Source organism: Dendroctonus ponderosae, unplaced genomic scaffold (genome assembly GCF_020466585.1).
Source record: "Dendroctonus ponderosae isolate FM_Combo_2020 unplaced genomic scaffold, Dpon_F_20191213v2 Dpon_F_20191213_22, whole genome shotgun sequence".
Taxonomy (NCBI): domain Eukaryota; kingdom Metazoa; phylum Arthropoda; class Insecta; order Coleoptera; family Curculionidae; genus Dendroctonus; species Dendroctonus ponderosae.
Window position 1 is genome coordinate 109,385 of NW_026018385.1, and position 19,577 is coordinate 128,961.

Consider the following 19,577-nt stretch of genomic DNA (forward strand, 5'->3'; position numbering starts at 1 on the left):
GTGGTAAAAATGAAGCATCTCACATAAATATTCCACATGGTGACAAATAGAAAAAGTTCGACATGCTCTTATTTGACCACAAATAAACTTTTTTGGATCTCAACGACAAAAGATTAAAGATAAATCAAATACCTCGAAACGGTTTTTGAATTTTTCGGCCATCTCTTCTATTTATAGGGTGGTCTCAAAAAATTAACTTTTTGGTCTTGGCAGAGAAAGAGAGCTTGTGGAATTTTCAGCAATAGTGCACTTTCATTTGCCACCCTGTAGGAACTTTATTTGAAACACATTTTTCCATCAAAAACACGCACTAACTGAAAAAAAGTTGCACCAAATAGCGCTTCAAACAGAATTCAAATCGCTCTAAGCAGGCAGAACTTATACAGTTCCAAATAAGTCAAATTTTTGCGCGTAACGTCTATTTTGTTGAGCAGTTTACATCTAATTTCAAAAATTAAAATATTATATCAAACCCCTGTTCTTTAGAATGGCTTAAACGCGCTTCATCTTGCTTCAAAAGATGGCCACGTAGAAATAGTCAAAGAGCTACTGAAAAGAGGTGCGCTAGTCGATTCAGCAACCAAAAAAGGAAATACAGCGCTTCACATAGCTTCGCTAGCTGGCCAGGAGGAAGTCGTTAAGCTCTTGGTTCAGAACGGGGCAACTGTTAATGTACAAAGTCAAAATGGCTTTACTCCGCTTTACATGGCCGCTCAAGAAAACCACGATAACGTTGTTCGGTACTTGTTGGCAAATGGAGCCAATCAAAGCTTATCCACAGAGGTAAAGGTTTTTCAAGAGGAACAAGCAAAGATCAATTTTTACTTAGATGGTATGATTTGTTGTTCATATAGGATGGATTTACACCTCTTGCGGTCGCTATGCAGCAAGGGCATGATAAGGTAGTGACTGTGCTCTTAGAAAATGATACCAGAGGAAAAGTGCGACTTCCAGCTTTGCATATAGCAGCCAAGAAGGACGATGTGAAGGCAGCTAAGTTACTCTTGGAAGTAAGGAATTGATCATACTTGAGAAAATTGAGTGGACAAAACTATTTTTATTGTTACAGAACGAGCACAATCCAGATGTAACATCAAAATCCGGATTCACACCACTGCACATAGCTTCGCACTATGGCAATCAGAAAATAGCCAAACTCCTCGTTCAAAAAGGAGCCGATGTTAACTATGCAGCCAAACACAATATCACTCCTTTACATGTGGCCGCCAAGTGGGGTAAGTTTTTGCATGTCATAACACTTTCTTAATTGGTTCCGTAATTGAATATCCCATTTGTGTGTTTGCTTTAGGTAAATCAAATATGGTGGCACTCCTACTTGAAAATGGAGCAACAATTGAGGCGAAGACAAGGGACGGATTGACACCATTACATTGTGCAGCAAGGAGTGGACATGAGCAAGTTGTTGATATGTTGCTGGAGAAGGAGGCGCCTATTAGCTCGAAGACAAAGGTAAACTTTATATGCTTTTAATTATTTAGTATGTGATATTAAATACAAATGCCCATGGAAAACGTGTTTCAATTGGCTAGTGAAGTAAATATTTACTGTCATGTGAGGTAGAAGGAGGGCAAACGCATTTAAGGGGCAGGTGAATATTTGAGTTTAAATATCATTCTCTCCTCACAATTATATCTGATCAAAATTCAAAGGGCATAGACATTTATCAACAAACTACAACTTTGAATATCATTGTGCAATTCAAATAGCAAATTAACGATAATTCAATCAATCGTTAATGTAGACTTAACTACAGAACAGGTCCCGATGTTTACACGTACCTACAGCTGGGCAACAGTAAAACTTCGTTAGAAGCGCAAGCAAAAATTCAATACTAAGTAAACAAACCCGAACGATATCAAAACGCTAATGAATACAAAATGATAAGTACAGTTTAAAAAGTCACCAGATTCTGTGTCTTTCACCTACAGTAAGAGTTAGGGCAAGTGCTATTTTCACTACGTAGAATAGCAAAAAAATAAATAAGAAAAAATTAATATGCAAATTATAAAAAACACTGATATGTGTGCCTTTCACCTAGCGCCCTACTAAACTTTCAGCTGTTGTTATCTATTTTGGACGTAATGAAGGAATGGTCAAAATGACCTTAAACTTGCCACTGTTTGCTGATTTGGCAAATTTTCTAGTTTTTAAAGTTTACCTTCTAAGTTCCATCCTTCAGCTTCTGTGACTTATTTGACGGAAGTAATCGAAAAGAAAACTAATATGCAATGGCTGCTTTGGCCTAAAAATTCCGAATTTTAGTTAAATGTGTATTTAAAACTGCTCTATGTATGTGGTAGAAAAAAAAATCAGAGCACTGTTAAATTAAATTATAAAACTACTTCCGCCGTTATCTGAAAGTGTGAATCAAAGTGCTATCAATTGTACTGATAACATCCAGAATAAAAAAAATTACACACTTAAATCTGATAATGGATAGTCTGAGTATATTTGTTCCTCCGCAGAATCAGTTAAAAATCATTATTTTATACTTGAAATTCAATACTCATTACTATGCCGTTGAGATACAAATATGTATGATAGATTCTGATTAATTTAAATGAGTTCAAACCTTTATATCTTATCCTTACTTAATTACTTATTTTGGATGAAAATTAGTATTACATTTTGTGAAATAGCATGGAAAACTTTTTTAAATGGATCTTTTCTTTGGTTCAGAATGGTCTCGCGCCTCTTCACATGGCAGCTCAAGGTGATCATGTTGATGCGGCCCGGATTCTACTATATCATCGAGCTCCTGTTGATGAAGTTACTGTTGATTACCTGACGGCTCTTCACGTTGCTGCACATTGCGGTCACGTGAGAGTTGCTAAACTGCTTTTAGATAGGTAAGAAACTTCTAAATATTTTTTGTGTATTTCAAGGGTTTTTCCAACAATCGGCTTTTTGAGATATCAGAGTTTTCAATAGAAACCTAGGTAATTTTTGGATCCACAATGGGACACTATCTATTCCAAATTAGCGGGTTTGGGCCTATAGGCCCTAGTCAGTGGTTATTTTAAATAATTAGCTGAACTTTTCTAGTGTAGTAAAGTGTACAATATTCCTTTTTCAACAGATTATACGATTAGAGCTTTGTTACCTTTGTGTATTTTATCAACGTTTATTTGCAAACATTATTTTTTGAAATGTAATTTCTGATTTATGATAATGATATTACAGACAAGCTGACGCAAATGCAAGAGCTTTAAACGGTTTTACGCCCCTTCACATAGCATGTAAGAAGAATCGGATAAAGGTGGTGGAGTTACTATTGAAGCATGGGGCAAGTAAGTGAATACTCTGTTTCTTAGAGTATGAAAAAATAACTATTTATATATGATTTTGGAACATTTTTTGGTAACTTATTATTGTAACCAATTCGCGTATTTTCAGGCATTGGTGCAACTACCGAATCAGGTTTGACGCCTCTGCATGTAGCCAGTTTTATGGGGTGTATGAATATAGTTATATATCTACTTCAACATGACGCTAATCCTGATGCACCTACCATCAGAGGAGAAACTCCTTTGCATTTGGCAGCAAGAGCAAATCAGGTAGCTAATTTATAACAGTTAATTCTAAATGTGTGAGTGGGAAGGTAACTTTCTAAACTGTTCACATGGATCGCGCAATTTCTGTTTAGTTTTTAATAATGCAATTCTTTGCTGATTATACAGTTTAAAGCAAGAATTTCAAAAACACAGCACCATAGTCTGATGAAGTTATGCACTTTACGTGCTGACGACAGATCGTTAGATAATGTAACTCTTAAACCGGCTTAAAATGTTATATTTGTTTCAGACTGATATAATTAGAATCCTTCTCCGGAATGGAGCTCAAGTAGACGCAAGAGCTCGAGAACAACAAACACCGCTACACATTGCATCGCGGCTTGGAAACGTGGACATTGTTATGCTACTTCTGCAGCATGGTTCCAAAGTGGACAACGCCACCAAAGACATGTACACAGCGTTGCACATAGCGGCAAAAGAGGGCCAAGACGAGGTAAAGGGTGTTTTAGATGAAAAAAGTGTAAAGCATATTCGTTGGGGGAACGTTGTAGAGTACTGGGAGGCTAGGAGTAAAGAATATCTAATCTAGCTAACGTTTTAGTTTTATGATGGAGTGCATGACTGGGCGTGTCTTAGAGTCTTTAACGTTCAACATTCCATATGCATATAGTAACAGATGTCAATACTTCATGTAGTTTTTAAAAATATAGCCAAACAAAATTAGAATGTGATGGAATTTGAATAATCAAGATGCATTGAAGTGGTTCTAGCATTCTGTTATACATCCGAGTGCGATCTGTGTTGGTCAAAGATCTTAGGAGGCGGTGCAGATTTAAACTTTTCAAATCTTAAAATATGCGAAAAAACACATTATTTGTTCTATGAACGATGAAAACATTTGTAATTATTTACAGCGTGCTGAAAATGCTATTTTCATAATAATAAATCTCAATTTTTAATATCTATTGCTTTTTCAAGTTTAAAGATTTACAAAAGACAACCGAATTATATTTTGTACACAATAAAAAATAATTTTTAAGCACGTATTATTATCCTTTTAAAATACAAACCTTTGAAATAAGGTTTTTAAACTTAGACTATTGTTTCTCATTGATCGCACACCCATTGATTCGACACCAAAGGAACTGAATCTTACTCCTTTACTGAAAAGAATTATGCATTTTATATGCACAAAACGGAAAAATAACAAAATATATTTACACCTCAAAAACGCATTTGCATTGCCTGTTTGTATGGAATTTCTTGGAGACAAATGTATGTATGTAATGATAGAAAAATACTGTAAGAAATTAGATATAATAAGAGATGAAAGGAGCATTGAGTCACAGTGAGAAGAAAAAGTAACTGAATCATATGCAACATAAACAGACGTGAAAGCAAAGCAAGCAAAAGTTAATTATTAAAAAACACGGAGCTTGTTTGTTTTTGTCAAAAGACATCTGGCTTAAGTGTTAACGTTTCTCAATGCTAAATATTGAAGTATTATTACAAATACTCAATAATAAGATTACGACTGGTAACTAAACATATTCAGATAAATTGAGAAACAGGAACAATCATTAGCAAAAGTTCATGTCGCAATTACATTTTCATTTTCAACAATTAATCACGATTCTTGTACCATAAAATGTACCTAATTTTGAAATGGTTGATTAGTGTTCATGTTTTGCGCAAATACTGTCTATTTTATGTGAACCGGAATAGATAGGAAAAGGTTTTTGGCGCCGTTGATGTTTCCGTAATTGGATTCGGGTTAAGCGCAATATTACAAGAGGAGTAAAAATTGTGTAAAATGTTTAGATTTTATTAAAAAAGTTATTTCGTTCGGAGTTAACTTTAAATTTTTCAGAAAAAATTGTCCTGATTGATTAATGATTAACATCAATGTTGTTTGTTGATTAAATAAAGTTTATTTGGCATATTAAAAATGTTATTCAACTTTTTTGCAAACTTACCAAATAAAAAAGATCTGCATAGGAAAATCGAACAAGTGTTCTTGCATTTTTTGTAATTTTTATTCCTGGATTATTTTGCGTTTCTCTTCCAACTTTCATCGGTGGGAAAATGGTTACCATGTTATGTTAATTCGTCACTCATATAAATATCATTATGACAATAAATGTTATTGCAGATACTCTTTTGCAAATAGGACTTCTTTGTTTATAAAATGCGTTAACAAGCAATTATTTACGTAATTTCATGCTTTATTGGTTTTTATGTTTGGCAGCGGAAGTGTGTTACACTTTGAAAAAAATATTATAATAAAGAAGACATATACAACGTTAATAGCTACTAAAACGCAGATAATCTGATTTGATGATTAGAAAGTCGCATATTAGTTAGGCAAAAACGTTTCCCCTAAATGCAACATAAAAATGTTCAGGATCATCTCATTAAAAGGTTCGCGTTTTACGCCATTTCTGTACCTTGTTTGGAACTTCTGCGTCGCATTACCAACAAATGTTTTACTTATTTACATATTTTAAAGCAATACATGCCACTTTTTGCAGGAGAGTTATAGTAAAAGTTAATTATTTGATAATTCTTACATTAGCTGAATTTTTGATTAGACTTTTCACATAGAACAGCAGCGAAATAAATGAATACATATTTAAGAAAAATTGTTAAATCATGCTCCACAAAATTTAGCCACTTTATAATATAGCATTACTTTTGTCTTATTAATAAATCCCTGACAAATACCTAATCAGTAGCACCTCAAACAAATTGATACAATGCAAAGTTTCAAAAGGTATATGCTTACAGTTCGTTGAGAAAAATCAGTTTAAGTGGATGAAAGCTTATTAGCTAGGCAAAAGTATGTGCCATACAAGAATATAGGATCTATTACAATTCCTTGTTGCTGTTAATACCATAAATATTAATAAATTTGTAACTTTTTCCAATTTCGCATCTTTTTTACTTCTGCACCTGTCTGTTCACACAATACAGAAACGCGTGAATTTTTTCGAGTAGGCGCAAAGTTTGGCTACACAAAATGATGATAATATTTTGATTAAGCCTACTTTCGAACCAGTTGGGAACGTAGGGGTTAATGGTAATGTATGATTGTTTTACGTAGAGTTTCGATCACTACCACAAATTTGCTGTTTTATTTCTCATTCAGTGTTGATATTCATTTTAAATACCAAAACTCGCCATCTGCATAACGTCCCCAACTCATTCTAGTGAACTTTATTTTAACTTTCAATAGTTCGTGAAAGCGTGGTTTATTAAGAATAGAAATTATTTAAAATGTATTTTTTTCCTGTTTGTGGCATGCGTTTCTCCAATTTATAGTTCCGCAGGTTCATGTTTCTTTTCTTAATTAACCCACCTACATTACAACGTTCTTTCCTATAGTATTAACTTATCTACTATTTAAGATTCATCTGTTCAAGGTTGCCAGTGTTCTAATCGACAATGGTGCCTCAATAAACTCCACCACGAAAAAAGGCTTCACACCTCTGCACTTGGCGTCAAAGTATGGACACCTCAAGGTAGCAAAACTGCTTTTGCAAAAAGAAGCTCCAGTTGACGCTCAGGGCAAAAATGGTGTTACACCACTGCATGTCGCATCCCATTATGACCATCAAAATGTTGCATTGCTTTTATTGGATAAAGGGGCATCTCCACATGCTACAGGTGAGAAAACATGGAACAACAGTAAATCCTGATTTTCCTGTACGCGTGTGGCCAATGAAGCTATGAAAAAAACACAACAAACTCTAAGAATTGTTATCATTCTTATACGAATTGCAACTCGAACCTTTTGATTATTTTCGACATGTACTCAACCCGAGATACTTGATATCAGTATATTAGCGTTTATATTCTAACATGGTAGATTATTAAGCAATTTCAAACAGCGGGATTCCTATTAAAGTGCAGACATGCAAAGTATTCACTTTATTTTCACACAAACATTCATCGACTATAGAAACTCATATTGCTTTAGCTAAAAATGGTCATACCCCGTTGCATATTGCGGCGCGAAAAAACCAAATGGATATCGCTAATACTCTCTTGGAGTATGGAGCTCAACCGAATGCAGAATCGAAGGCGGGTTTCACTCCTTTACATCTCAGCTCCCAGGAAGGACATGTGGATATTTCGTCACTGCTTTTGGAACACAAAGCTGATCCAAATCATGAAGCAAAGGTGGGAATTTCTCATTAGTTAAGTCTGCTTTTATTTCCATTCGTTGCATTAATTCTCCAGTTTTCATAACAATATTTTTCGATCTTCCAGAATGGGCTAGCGCCTCTCCATCTCTGTGCCCAAGAAGACAAAGTTCCAGTAGCGGAAGTCTTGGTGAAAAATGGTGCTCATGTTGATGCCGCAACTAAGGCCGGATACACACCGTTGCATATCGCTTGCCATTATGGACAGACGAATATGGTTCGGTTCCTGTTACGAAATGGAGCAGAAGTGAAGAGTTCCACTTCTTTGGGGTACACTCCATTACATCAAGCTGCACAACAAGGACACACGAACATCGTCAATATTTTGCTCGAGAGTGATGCTGATCCCAATGCTATGACATCGGTAAGGAAATTTAAAAATCATAGAGTTTTTGTATCATTACGGGATATTTTTCAATAGTTTCATATTCATCGGAAACTACTTAGTCTTGAACAATATTTATCCAATATCGAGCTCAACTTGAATTAACTGTGGATGGTTTACTTCCTCCTAGATGCTTTTACGTGTCCCAAATTACTTTTGGTTTGTAACTTAATGTATCCAAAACTTCCCAAAAAGTGTGTCTTTTTTTTGTTTTGCCTTACTATGTTTCTGTGCATTATATCACTATTGTTTTCACTGTCGATTTTACACTCCAGTTTTGTTACAAATGTCTAATTTAGACTCCACTTTTTCAAGGGCTTGTAACGAACTTTCTGGATCTTTGATAATTAACCTCCTTGTCCAGTTTGGGTTTAGATTGCTACTTCTGGTGTTGCAATCGCATTTTAATTTCCATGTAAAAGATGAACTTAACAATGGCAAGCTTTCCTTTGTAAGTTTAAAGTTTACCACTTTGCGTTTTTATTTTCTCCCAGTAATCCTGATTTTGTTTGCTTGACTTGCTCTATTACTTCAACTTCAGCGAATTGAACTGCTACAGAATTAAATACTTAATACTACAGATAAAATGAAGCCACTTTGAACATTTAGGGCCAGTAGATGTTGGATGGATAAAATTGGGCGCAGCGATGGCCGGATGAATACATTTTATTTAAAGAACCTGTGAACACGCTGCAATTCTTTCAAATGGGATATTAATAAACACATTAAGTTCAACTTTATTTCACCGAAGACAATAGACTAATGTTTCATATTTATGATCTATGATTTTCATTGCAGACTGGTCAAACTCCCCTTAACATCGCCCAAAAACTCGGCTACATTACTGTAATAGAATCGCTGAAACTGGTCACTACCATAACAAACATAACTACGTCTACCACAACCACCATAGAAGAAAAGTATAGAGTTCAGGCTCCTGAAGCCATGCAGGAAACCTTCATGTCTGATTCAGAGGAAGAAGGAGGTAGGTGCTGTTTGTAGAGTAGTGAAGAATTTCTTTTAATGAATGTAGGTGATTCTGCGAGAAATTAAGGGGTGTTTCTCAAGAGTGTACTTAATACAGAAATAAAACCGACTGCAGAACCGCACGTAAATTTATTTTGCATGACCAAATCCGCAGCAATTTGCTGTCAGTTTTAATAAAGACTAGTGTAAAATGACGCACGTTCATATATATCACTCAATGACTTTAGATCAATTACTTCCTTAGTCATTAAATTATAAATGCTTGTTATTCATTACACACTACAAGTAATAATATTACTGAGAAATCACTAGTAAAATATGCCTATAATTCATTCGTGTAAAATTTCGGTTTCGTTTAAACTGTGACGCCATATGCTAAATAAAAGCACCGCGCATATTTGCAGTGTTAAATCTCCTCGACACAATTCCGAAAGCGACTGAATTACCCATAAACATCAACAATAATACCGTCAATTAATGATGATATAATAATGATTTAACGATTAAACTACCTACATTCATTAAAGGTTTTCCGAGTAGAACGCTTTTGGTTCGCTTTGCATGTCTGGCTTTCGCTCACAAATATATTCTTTTTGATAACAATTAAAAAACATTGCTCATTACGGATTCTTACGAGTCGAAAATATTTACTTTATATCTGAATTTGCGTTCGTTATAATGAATAAAGTGTGAATTGAACAATACACATATTTCAAATACGACTGTACCTTGACAAAATGTGTGAGAATCATACTACCGTTAATCCTTTACATAAATAAACAATATGGAGCAAATCTTTTCGGTTTTTTAAATTTCCTTTACTACAAGTGTAGGTACTGGCTAATTAATTGCTCCGCATATTTAATTATTACGAGATTTGTTCAATTTATTGAAATTTATGTGAATGGCTGCTCTCCTCATACGCCGTTCAAAAATAGAGCTTATAATCAACTGGTGCTCAAAGATTTGATTATTTACAGTTGTGCTTAAAAAGCTAAATTTGTAACTTGTAGAAGTTGCACTGACAAGTCATTGGTATTACCTAAATCCTCAGTATTATCTAAAATTTTAAAACAAAATCTAAAACTGGGTGACTAAAAGAATATTTAGGGCACCGCAACCAAACAGAAACTCTTACGTTTTTTGTTCACGAATTTAGGTGAAAATATGAACCCAAAAAATTTAACAGTGTGGAATAAATAATCACTTTCACATGCTGTGTGAGTGAGTGTGAGAGTAAAATCCTAATTTTCCTACTCAAATTATAGTATATTAAGAAGCCCAAATAGTAAATTAATGATAAGTAACCGGCCAGTTTCTATTAAAGAAGGAAAATTCATATTTTAAGAAGGAATGTAATAGGAGTGGGCGGCATTATAGCCAGATCTCGCGCCGTTAGACTTTTATAGATAAGGTGATTTAGAAACTATCATGTATGAATTCTCTACTTTAGCCTTCTTTTGTCACTTGCTCGTAAACGAAACATATTTTGTATGGAGGTGTTAAAGGGGATGTTACTAACATATTTTTAACCGAACTTTGGGTTCCATACTACAATCACCCTAACCACCACAGTATATACTTAGCTTTGGAATCGCTCATTTTACCTCATAATTTTCTTCAAACAATTCGTTTTATTCTGCTCTCAAGTTACAAGTTCTGGAAAACCGTTTTCACTTAAACTTGGATGAAAAAAAAATCTTTCTAGAACATGACGAAGATCCACACCAGTGCACTCTCAGCACTGACGATGGAATTTTCGATCGTGTTTATGCAATTATTATTAGTTGCTCTATGAAGCTTTCCGTATAACAACTACGCAAAGATGTGCGTACCTCTAGCGCACCGATATACAGTCCACAGAGCCCACTAGTTGTGCGTCCACCATGTAAATAGATAGACCTTCAATAGAATTTTTAGACCCACTATGTTCTGGTGAATGTATGAATCACCGCCAATTTTTACTCCCGGTTTTATAAATATTTATTCGCTAATAGATTACATGGAGAACGTCCGAGCGGAGCTGAAACAATTTGAAAAACACTTTATTTGCGGGAAAATCGCAACGCGAAACGAACGAACGATTTTTTTCTTAAACCCTGTGTGCGCGTACGGTGTGTTAGAGTGTGGCTTGTTTTGATTTATTGTGCGTCGAATTTTTGTTTTTAAACTGTTGATGAAAATCATCTGATTTGTGTCGAAAATATGGTGAAACAGAAGAAATATAAAGTGGTTACAGTTGTACGAACTGGTGGGTATTCAAGTTTTTTGAAGATTCGTTTTTTTTTTAATTCCCAACTCCGAAAAAGTCCTCGCTATCAACTTTCGTAACACTGTAAATTTCCCAAATTTAATTTTTTAATGTACTTATTATAACATTTCTGAAATTGTCTGCGGGTTGCACCAATTTCGTTTGACATGAATGCAAAGAAGTGATTTATCACTGAACTGATCCAATTTTATTTCTATTATAAATTTTGCCCGGTTTCTGAAAATCCTGATATCTCTAAATAACTCTTGCATCAAATAATTCTACAGCACCAAATCCCTAAGGACTTTTCAAGATTATGGAAGTTTAAAGTTTTGTTTTGCAAATATGTAAACTAGTGAAATTATTAAACGCTTACAACTTAAACACATTAAACACAGTGAAATTTTGCTTGCATTACGTTAACTAGAATTTTTCAATTCTCATTATCAAACCATTTCTAATTTTTTTTGAAACTTGCTTTCAAACTGAACAGGATCGAAGAGATACTTTTTTTGTAACACGTCAATGTCTATCAGTAATGAAACTGGAACGAAGCAAAACGATTGAATTTTACGTAATACCTTGCTTTTAATTGTCTTATGTTTAGCGGGTTTTCCAGGATTAGGAACATTATCCAATGTAATTAAAAATTATTAAGTTTCTTAATCATCATATGTTCATATCGTGTTCCACAATTTTTTGAATCAAATGTTCTCACATTTATAAGTAATCTTGTGTTTGAGCAACTTCACAATTTCCAGGTATTATTGCCTTAATGTTCCACAATTCAGCTAAAGTGGGAATATGTAAATATACATTTTTCTAAATATATGTATATAGATCATTGTTTATTGTAGCTCTTAAATAACTGATGCTTCAAAATTCTAAATAAATTAAAATTAAAATTAACTGTGCAATTTTACCACCACCGGCCAATTTGTGTCAATAAACTCTCAATTTCCTAATTTGGTTACTTGTTTTATTGATGTATGTTTTGTCCCTATATTATCTTGGGGTTAAATTATTACTCGAACACGACACAAAAGTTTCTCATCAATACTGTCAGGAAATGAAAGGCTAAAAATAAACCTCAGAAAATGCAGGCGCATTCTTATATACGTTTTGAAGAACGCTATTTAAGCACAGAAAACATGAATGATCGATTGGTTCTATTTAATTAAAACTTTTATTGTAGTCCTTGTGAGAATATAAAATCGGGTTCAGAATTAGTTCAGGCAAAATAATTTTTTAACTACCAAATTGATTGCAGGCCAGGATCTGCTGCGTCAAAAGGAATGATTTAAAGTGATGCCAAACTGAATACTAAATATGGTTGCAATAAACATAAGAATAAAATGCGCATTTGCAACACAACTAAACAGCACATTTTTTAAATTCTTTCGTATATACCTCAGTGACATCATCTGTTATTGTGCACAGTTTATGTTTAATGGTTACCCATTAATCTCGAGGTTGGAACTGTCACGGCTACTAAAACTGCTAAGATCAAATATAGGCCACCACACGAAACTATTCATCTTGGTGTGGTAGATCTAAATGGTATGCATTTTTTGCCGAAAATAGAATCATAACATACTTTTGGTCAGTTTTTCAACTAAATTATATTTGCTTTGATTCATAATTTGGCAGACGTCTACTAATTGTTACCTACATCTGCGTTTACTGCTTGTTTAATATTTAAGTCCTGAGTAGAGACTAAAACATAACGTAACTTATAAAACAGTAAGAAAAATGTATATAAGTGAACGAATGCCTGTAAACATGAACTCTGCGTTAATTTTATTTTATGTTATGTATTATATTTGTTTGAATATCATTCAGTTTCTTTTGAAATTTTTTGTAAATAAAATTGTGTACACTCGGCTTCAAGTCGCTGCTTTCTGTAAACCCGTTATATTTGGAATACCTTGAATGGTTGGAACTTTTATACTATATTAGCCTTGCATTCATATCACGTTGGTATTCGGCAAAAATTACATAATCATATTGCTTGATGTTGCATATTTTTTAAGTGTAAAACACCTTCAACTTTTCTTTGAACATCAGTATCTTCGTTTTAAGTTTTTCACTCACACGCCTTTGTACGTAAAATAACTTTATAATTCTTTTTGAAAATTGTTTTACAATAGTATCAGATATTTAACGGATCTCGATTATAAAGCATCTCTGCAATAAATAGTGATAAATTCAAACAGTATTTCTAGAACTTTTTCCTTAAGAAAAAAAAGTTGGCATTTGGGGAATTACAAAGACGCTTTATTTTGAAATCATTATATTAGATAAGGATATACTGAAAAGGTATTTGCTTTTTGAAATATAACGCAACAAAGATGGTCATCGAATTAAAATATAAACCCCCAAAAGTAAACGGTTTCGACTTAAAAAAAACATCTAATTGCTAATGAATGTACTAAAAAAAAAAGTGGATGAATAAGTCGCAAAAATCTCCAATACAGAAAAAAAAACTGTTGAGTTAACAATCACAATTTGATATATCGGTTATCACCAAAAATATATAAAAAATGATTGATTGTTGAAGTCCTGTTCTCTACAAGTCTACCCAGCTAGAGCAGTGAGCTATTTTGGACTATTGTTAATTTTTAATCGTTTTTAATAGCTTAAACACAAGTCGGTTTTTAATTCCATAAATTAGCAAATATGGCAATTGTTAATGAATGATTCATGAAATTAAGACGCAATAATTAATCAACAACTAAGGACATTTCTTCATTAAGTCGTAGGAATTCGAATGGAAATTTAATGAATGCGCGAAAAAAATAGGAAAACATGTCTTTCCTCTAGCACTTTTCAAGTAGGTTACTGATACTTTTGACGTAGGAGACATTCACGAAGATGCGAAAAGCCACATGTTTTGCCGAAATAAAAATGCATTCATTTTTTAAAAGGTACGTGGTGCATTCACTAAAGTAGCTGATACATAAAGTTTTCTAATGCAACATTTTGCAAATAATTTAATACAAACGCCTTTGTGAATTCGGTTATTATATTTGTACAATAGTTGTCATTTTAAAATTCTACATAGATCTAGAAGACGATTTGCTTATTGTTTCTGAAACCTTGCATAATTCGAGCGTTAAGCTTTTGTGTTAAATAATTTAAATATTTTCATTATTTTTTTCCAAAAACTACTGTGTCAGTTTGATTTGTAACTGAGCCACAGTTTTTCATATATGGATAAAGTATTGAAAACTCTTTGCTAGATTATACAAATATTGATATAAAGAGGATCTAACTATATATTTCATTGACGGATTTCTGGCTCTCATGTTCACACGGAAAATAATCAACGCTAATTCGGATACATTTAATTTTCGAGACTAGAAAATAAATATAAAATATAACATAAATATCGGTCAAACATTAATGTTTAACTTTATTATATTTCTGGAAAGTTACTGATATACATTTTTCGTAGCGACGTTAAACAGGAACGTTCTTTTAGATTGCATAGTCATCATGTTTCTCCCACTCTCAGTTAAAGTTTAAACAACCTTTTGCAAAAGGAAATCCAGTATTGAAGTTAATGTATATTTACGTGTATTTACGGGAATTATTAATGTGTTTGTTTCTGAAAAAACTTTATTTACAACCATGCATTAAAAAAATATATCACTTTGGACAATATTTAGATTCACCATTAAAAATTAAGTTAGCTTTCAATCGCAAACCAAGCTATATGTAATTTATATTTAAGTCATGCCGACATTCATGCAATGATTCTTAGTCCTAAATACCTCTTAATTTTATGTGCAATTCGACATAACTAGCCGTATATTTTTTACGATGTTAGCTTGGAAGGCAAACACTTTGGAAATGCTTCCTTAATTTTAGGTCGTTGAAAGGCTTGGCTATTATTTGTTAATAAGTATGGGAAAAATTCAACTAACAAGTTTTGTTTGCTGGAAAAGTTACCCATTTTGTAAAAAACGAATATTGCTTTAAAGGCTATCACCAGTTAGTCTGTTTCAAGCTAAACTTGTCACCTAATTTGCTTTGTAATTTTTCCTGCTTTTAGTAAATTGCACTGTTTATTTCATCTATATTTTCGTAAAGCAACTATAATCTGGCTTCTTTTACATCGTCATAATTGTATGTATATAAATCCAATTTACCTCGCACACAGCAGGTCCAAAAAATTTCAAGCAATAATTCAAATAGTTGTCCAAGACTGTTCCTGTAATAAAACGCAATTACCATCCAAATGATTTGCCGCCATTCATCATACGTTATAAAATCTACACAAGAGCTCTCACGTTCCTGTATACCCAAATTATGGCAGTCAAGGCTGTTTCAGAGATGTCTAGGCTGAGAATTAAGCAATCGTGATCAAAAATAATATACAAAGAACCCACCATAAACAATGGAGTGATATTTATGTTTTCACACGCGTTTTTTTTAGATAGCATACCTGTGGGCGTTTGAAAAGAAGTGCGAATGTTCTTGAAGGATTTTTCGCTGATTTGTTACCGATTTACTTTTTGCTAATTGCTAAAATCAATTGAGTGTTTTCTACTTTCTTAAAAGGTTTTTTTGAGGATTAAGGCAACAAAATTCTATCGAAAACCATGAGCTCAGTTCGGATTTTGCGTTTAAAGTTAACAAAATATGATGGAATGTAGTAAATAAAACGATCCGCAGTTCTCAGTTTCAACACCCAACCAATTACCATCCAATAAATATTTGATGTACCAGTGGAAATGTTCAATATTTGTACAGCTTCCTAGAATATCTCCGGTGTTATATCGAAGTCAAGTGCTTTTGTAAAAAGCATTTCTGATTTAAATCGTCATTGATAACCTCTGTAGTGGATTTACCTAGTTTGAAATGTTGTTTTTTTCTGCGTCTTGAATTGCAATGGCTAATTTTAAATCTGACCCATCAAGGCAACAATTACGTGTGTTGGAAGTGACATCATATCTGTTACTTTATGCAAATTGAATTGATTACGATTGCTTCAGGCCAATTGGATAATTCTATTATAATGAGATCTTTGGAGGTGTAGGCTTTGATTAGTTAGGGCGTAATTCACTTGAATTAAATAACTTAACAGTCGATCTTTTTGCTTCGTGCTTTGAGCTAGCATTAACATAATAAAACATTAGTTAAACGGAGTCGACCTTTAAAAATCTTTGCAGTATAAAATATATCTCATGTCTGCATAAGTTTCGAAATGATCTTGAAAGTTCAGTGAATGTCATTAATAGCGAAAAGAAAACAAGATGAATTAGCGGAAAAAGCTTTTATTGAAATATATTAGCCTTAATGATAGGATAACAAATGGTACTCTGCCTAGGCTTCTAAATTGACCTTTCAGCTATCATTTTCTATTAATAGAAGCTACTTTAATAACATTTTTGATTTAAACATGCTTTACTTAGCTAAGTTATGATATCTACCAGTTCTGATCTAGTTCAAGAGCATTTTTGATTGTTTTAATGAAATACTCTTTTTGATGCGTTTTTTTATTTCGACTATTACTTATTCGTAAACAACTTGAGCATTATATTTTTAGAATCAGACTTTTTGTAAAACGTTGCATATCGAAGTTTTCGTCAGTTCATAAAATTAAATATTTTGTTATCATCTTAAAGCCTTGCCTTGTCTTAAACTTTCCTATCATTAAAAAAAATTATATCTTTAATCTTTATATATTCAGTATTTTGTATATTAGTTTAACCATTCTATTTAAATTTTTTTGGCGTTTGAGATTCATCGAGAAAACGATGAATTTTTATGATGGATGTGATACAATTAATTTTATTTTTTATGCAAACAATATACATATAATTAAATTTTTTATATTCAAAAATATATTTCCTACAAACCCTTTTTATTGAATAAAATGCAATACAGTCCATCAAATCTGGGCTCTCCTAAATAAGGTGAAAGATCATGTAAAATATTGTAAGATTGCTTCAGTAAATCATTCTCCACAATTGGAAACATCGTTTATACGCTTTTTACTATCATTATTGCAATATTATTTAAATTTAAACTTATACTGGATGCGCAAAGAAATGTGTCGGAAAATTCAGTTCTGAGCAAGCAAATTAACGTTTGAAAAACCAATAACCATTTTTATTCCAAAGTGTTTTTTTTGCTATTTTGAAAACATTGCAGCAGCAAGATCTAAAGCTATTTCTAAGCTTCGACCTATTTGCTACTTTTCCATGCGCTCTTCTAAAACGTTCAATACATTTTGCTCTGAATCAGTATTAAAATGTTTGTAATCTGGTAAATCTGTTATAACACATATGAGAAAATGATCGAATGAGGATTACGGAATTTACCACCATCTATAGTCGATAGAATAATTAATATATTTTTTTATAAAATTATTGCGCAAAAACATGTTTTATAACTTTTGCGTATCGTTTATGCAAATATAAATTTTTGATTTCCGGGTGTATTTCAAATAATAAATGTGTTTTTTTTGTAGTTTAAGCGATTCCATTGGCGGCTTAATTCCGCATAAAATTCGAGCTTGTAATAAGATTTTTTAAAATTTTTCATTACTATACTATTACTACTTATATTATATTAAAATTTGGTTCACTGCAAAAACATAATGTATGGATCCTGAATCATTATTCTGTGAACTTAGCTTGTAAAAGCACTGCAATATGTTTTCAGTGTGAGCGATAGTTTCCCGGAAAAAATATTAATAAAACTGATTGTTGAATGAACAATCAGAATGATCAGAAGAATTTTGAACATTCTGACTCAGAATTACAACAATAATTTTTACATAAAAATGCAAAATTATTCGAGGAGATGAAGAAGTGAAACAATCCAAAAAGTTGGATTAGGTTTTCCATTTCTTTTCAATCAATTTTTTATGTTTAACATCATTGGGTGGAACTAACAACAGCCGTAGTTCCATACATCAATTGCCCTTCTATTTTCTTGTTCGATATATTGAAAAGACCAGAAAACACTAGACATTTAATGAGAAAACGAAACTTATATAACCTCTCCCTTATAGAATGGATGGCGCAAACATTGTGTAGTGGATGCGTTTGCAAGGGTTGAGAACGGCATTCTGAAAGGGTGAAATAAATACGGAGTTGCACACATAAGTTTTCTAATTAGGTATCTATATCGCATTCCAAATCCAATATATGTATCAGTTTAGTCTGAAGCTTTCTTGTTAGTTGTTTGCTCGTCGCTCTTCCAAGTTTTGCAAAATACCTGTGTTAACATGAAAATTGTGACTAGTTTAGAGAGATTTGGTAAATAAATACACTTTAGCTTAGTTTAGCTGTTTTCGATACTAGAAAGCGGATTCATACTATGAGAATAGGAACTCGTTGAAACCTTGAAATCTCGAAACAAGAAACAAATCGCCTGCTTATCGAAATGACGTTGTCGTGAATCATTGGCGAGACATTAGTGAAAATTTATGGAAATATATTAAAATGCAATGACGGGTTTAGACGTTTATAAACTGTAACCTCCATTTTTTGGACTTTTAAAAAAGGCCGCACATAACTAAATGTTTTTAAATATGCTCGTTTTTGCGAATTGCTTAAAATTTGTTGTTGGAAATGTATGCATTGTGACGGTAGGTACACAACGGGTTTATTCAGAAATTTAAAAATGAAGTGCTCTAAAGTTCGTCTTATGAAGGTCTGTACTTGAACATTTTTAAACTCCAGTGTTCTTCTGATATTTTAATCCAACAACTCATAGGAAATTGGATTTTTTGGAAGTTAACAAAATATATAATTTGCATCAGATATCCACTGTTTGATTGTATTTTCGTAGACCTATTTCATCGTGAATTCAAAACTAGTTTAATCACATTGCTACGAATTACTACTTAGAAAATACTACTTCATCAACTTTTCAAAGTTATAGCAAAAACGAGGTCAGAGAAACAAGCATGATCTTCCAACATATTCACTATTACTCTATTTCTGCATCTTTCGAGTTTATTAGATTCAAATGTTCGTTTATGGATGCTTAGCTTATTGTGCTGCTTTCAATTTTAAACGTACTAACAAAAGCAAACGCCTAACGAAAATATCCCTGAAACAGGGGAGGACATTGAGGGATTCGGCACTGCACTACACGAGCGTCACGTTTACCTCCCATATTTCAATGGCAGCACTTTGCAATTGCGTAAGTTGTGTCTTTTTATTCACATTGTTTGTTTTTCACAAAACATA

General features: G+C 33.0%; 1 protein-coding gene across 2 annotated transcripts in view; it reads left to right on the forward strand.

Annotated features, from left to right (window-relative positions):
- The window catches only part of LOC109534489 (ankyrin-3), a 71,841-nt gene that overhangs the window by 34,123 nt on the left and 18,141 nt on the right, over positions 1-19,577 (forward strand). The window contains exons 6-18 of one of the 2 annotated variants that reach the window (XM_019900192.2): positions 487-783; positions 855-1,010; positions 1,070-1,235; positions 1,310-1,470; positions 2,701-2,870; positions 3,205-3,311; positions 3,418-3,578; positions 3,826-4,029; positions 6,959-7,202; positions 7,516-7,718; positions 7,809-8,105; positions 8,925-9,111; positions 19,447-19,530. In XM_019900192.2, the coding sequence (XP_019755751.2) occupies positions 487-783; positions 855-1,010; positions 1,070-1,235; positions 1,310-1,470; positions 2,701-2,870; positions 3,205-3,311; positions 3,418-3,578; positions 3,826-4,029; positions 6,959-7,202; positions 7,516-7,718; positions 7,809-8,105; positions 8,925-9,111; positions 19,447-19,530 (2,437 nt within the window). The remainder of the gene's footprint in view (positions 1-486; positions 784-854; positions 1,011-1,069; positions 1,236-1,309; positions 1,471-2,700; positions 2,871-3,204; positions 3,312-3,417; positions 3,579-3,825; positions 4,030-6,958; positions 7,203-7,515; positions 7,719-7,808; positions 8,106-8,924; positions 9,112-19,446; positions 19,531-19,577) is intronic. The other variant, XM_048664396.1, reaches the window with a different exon arrangement.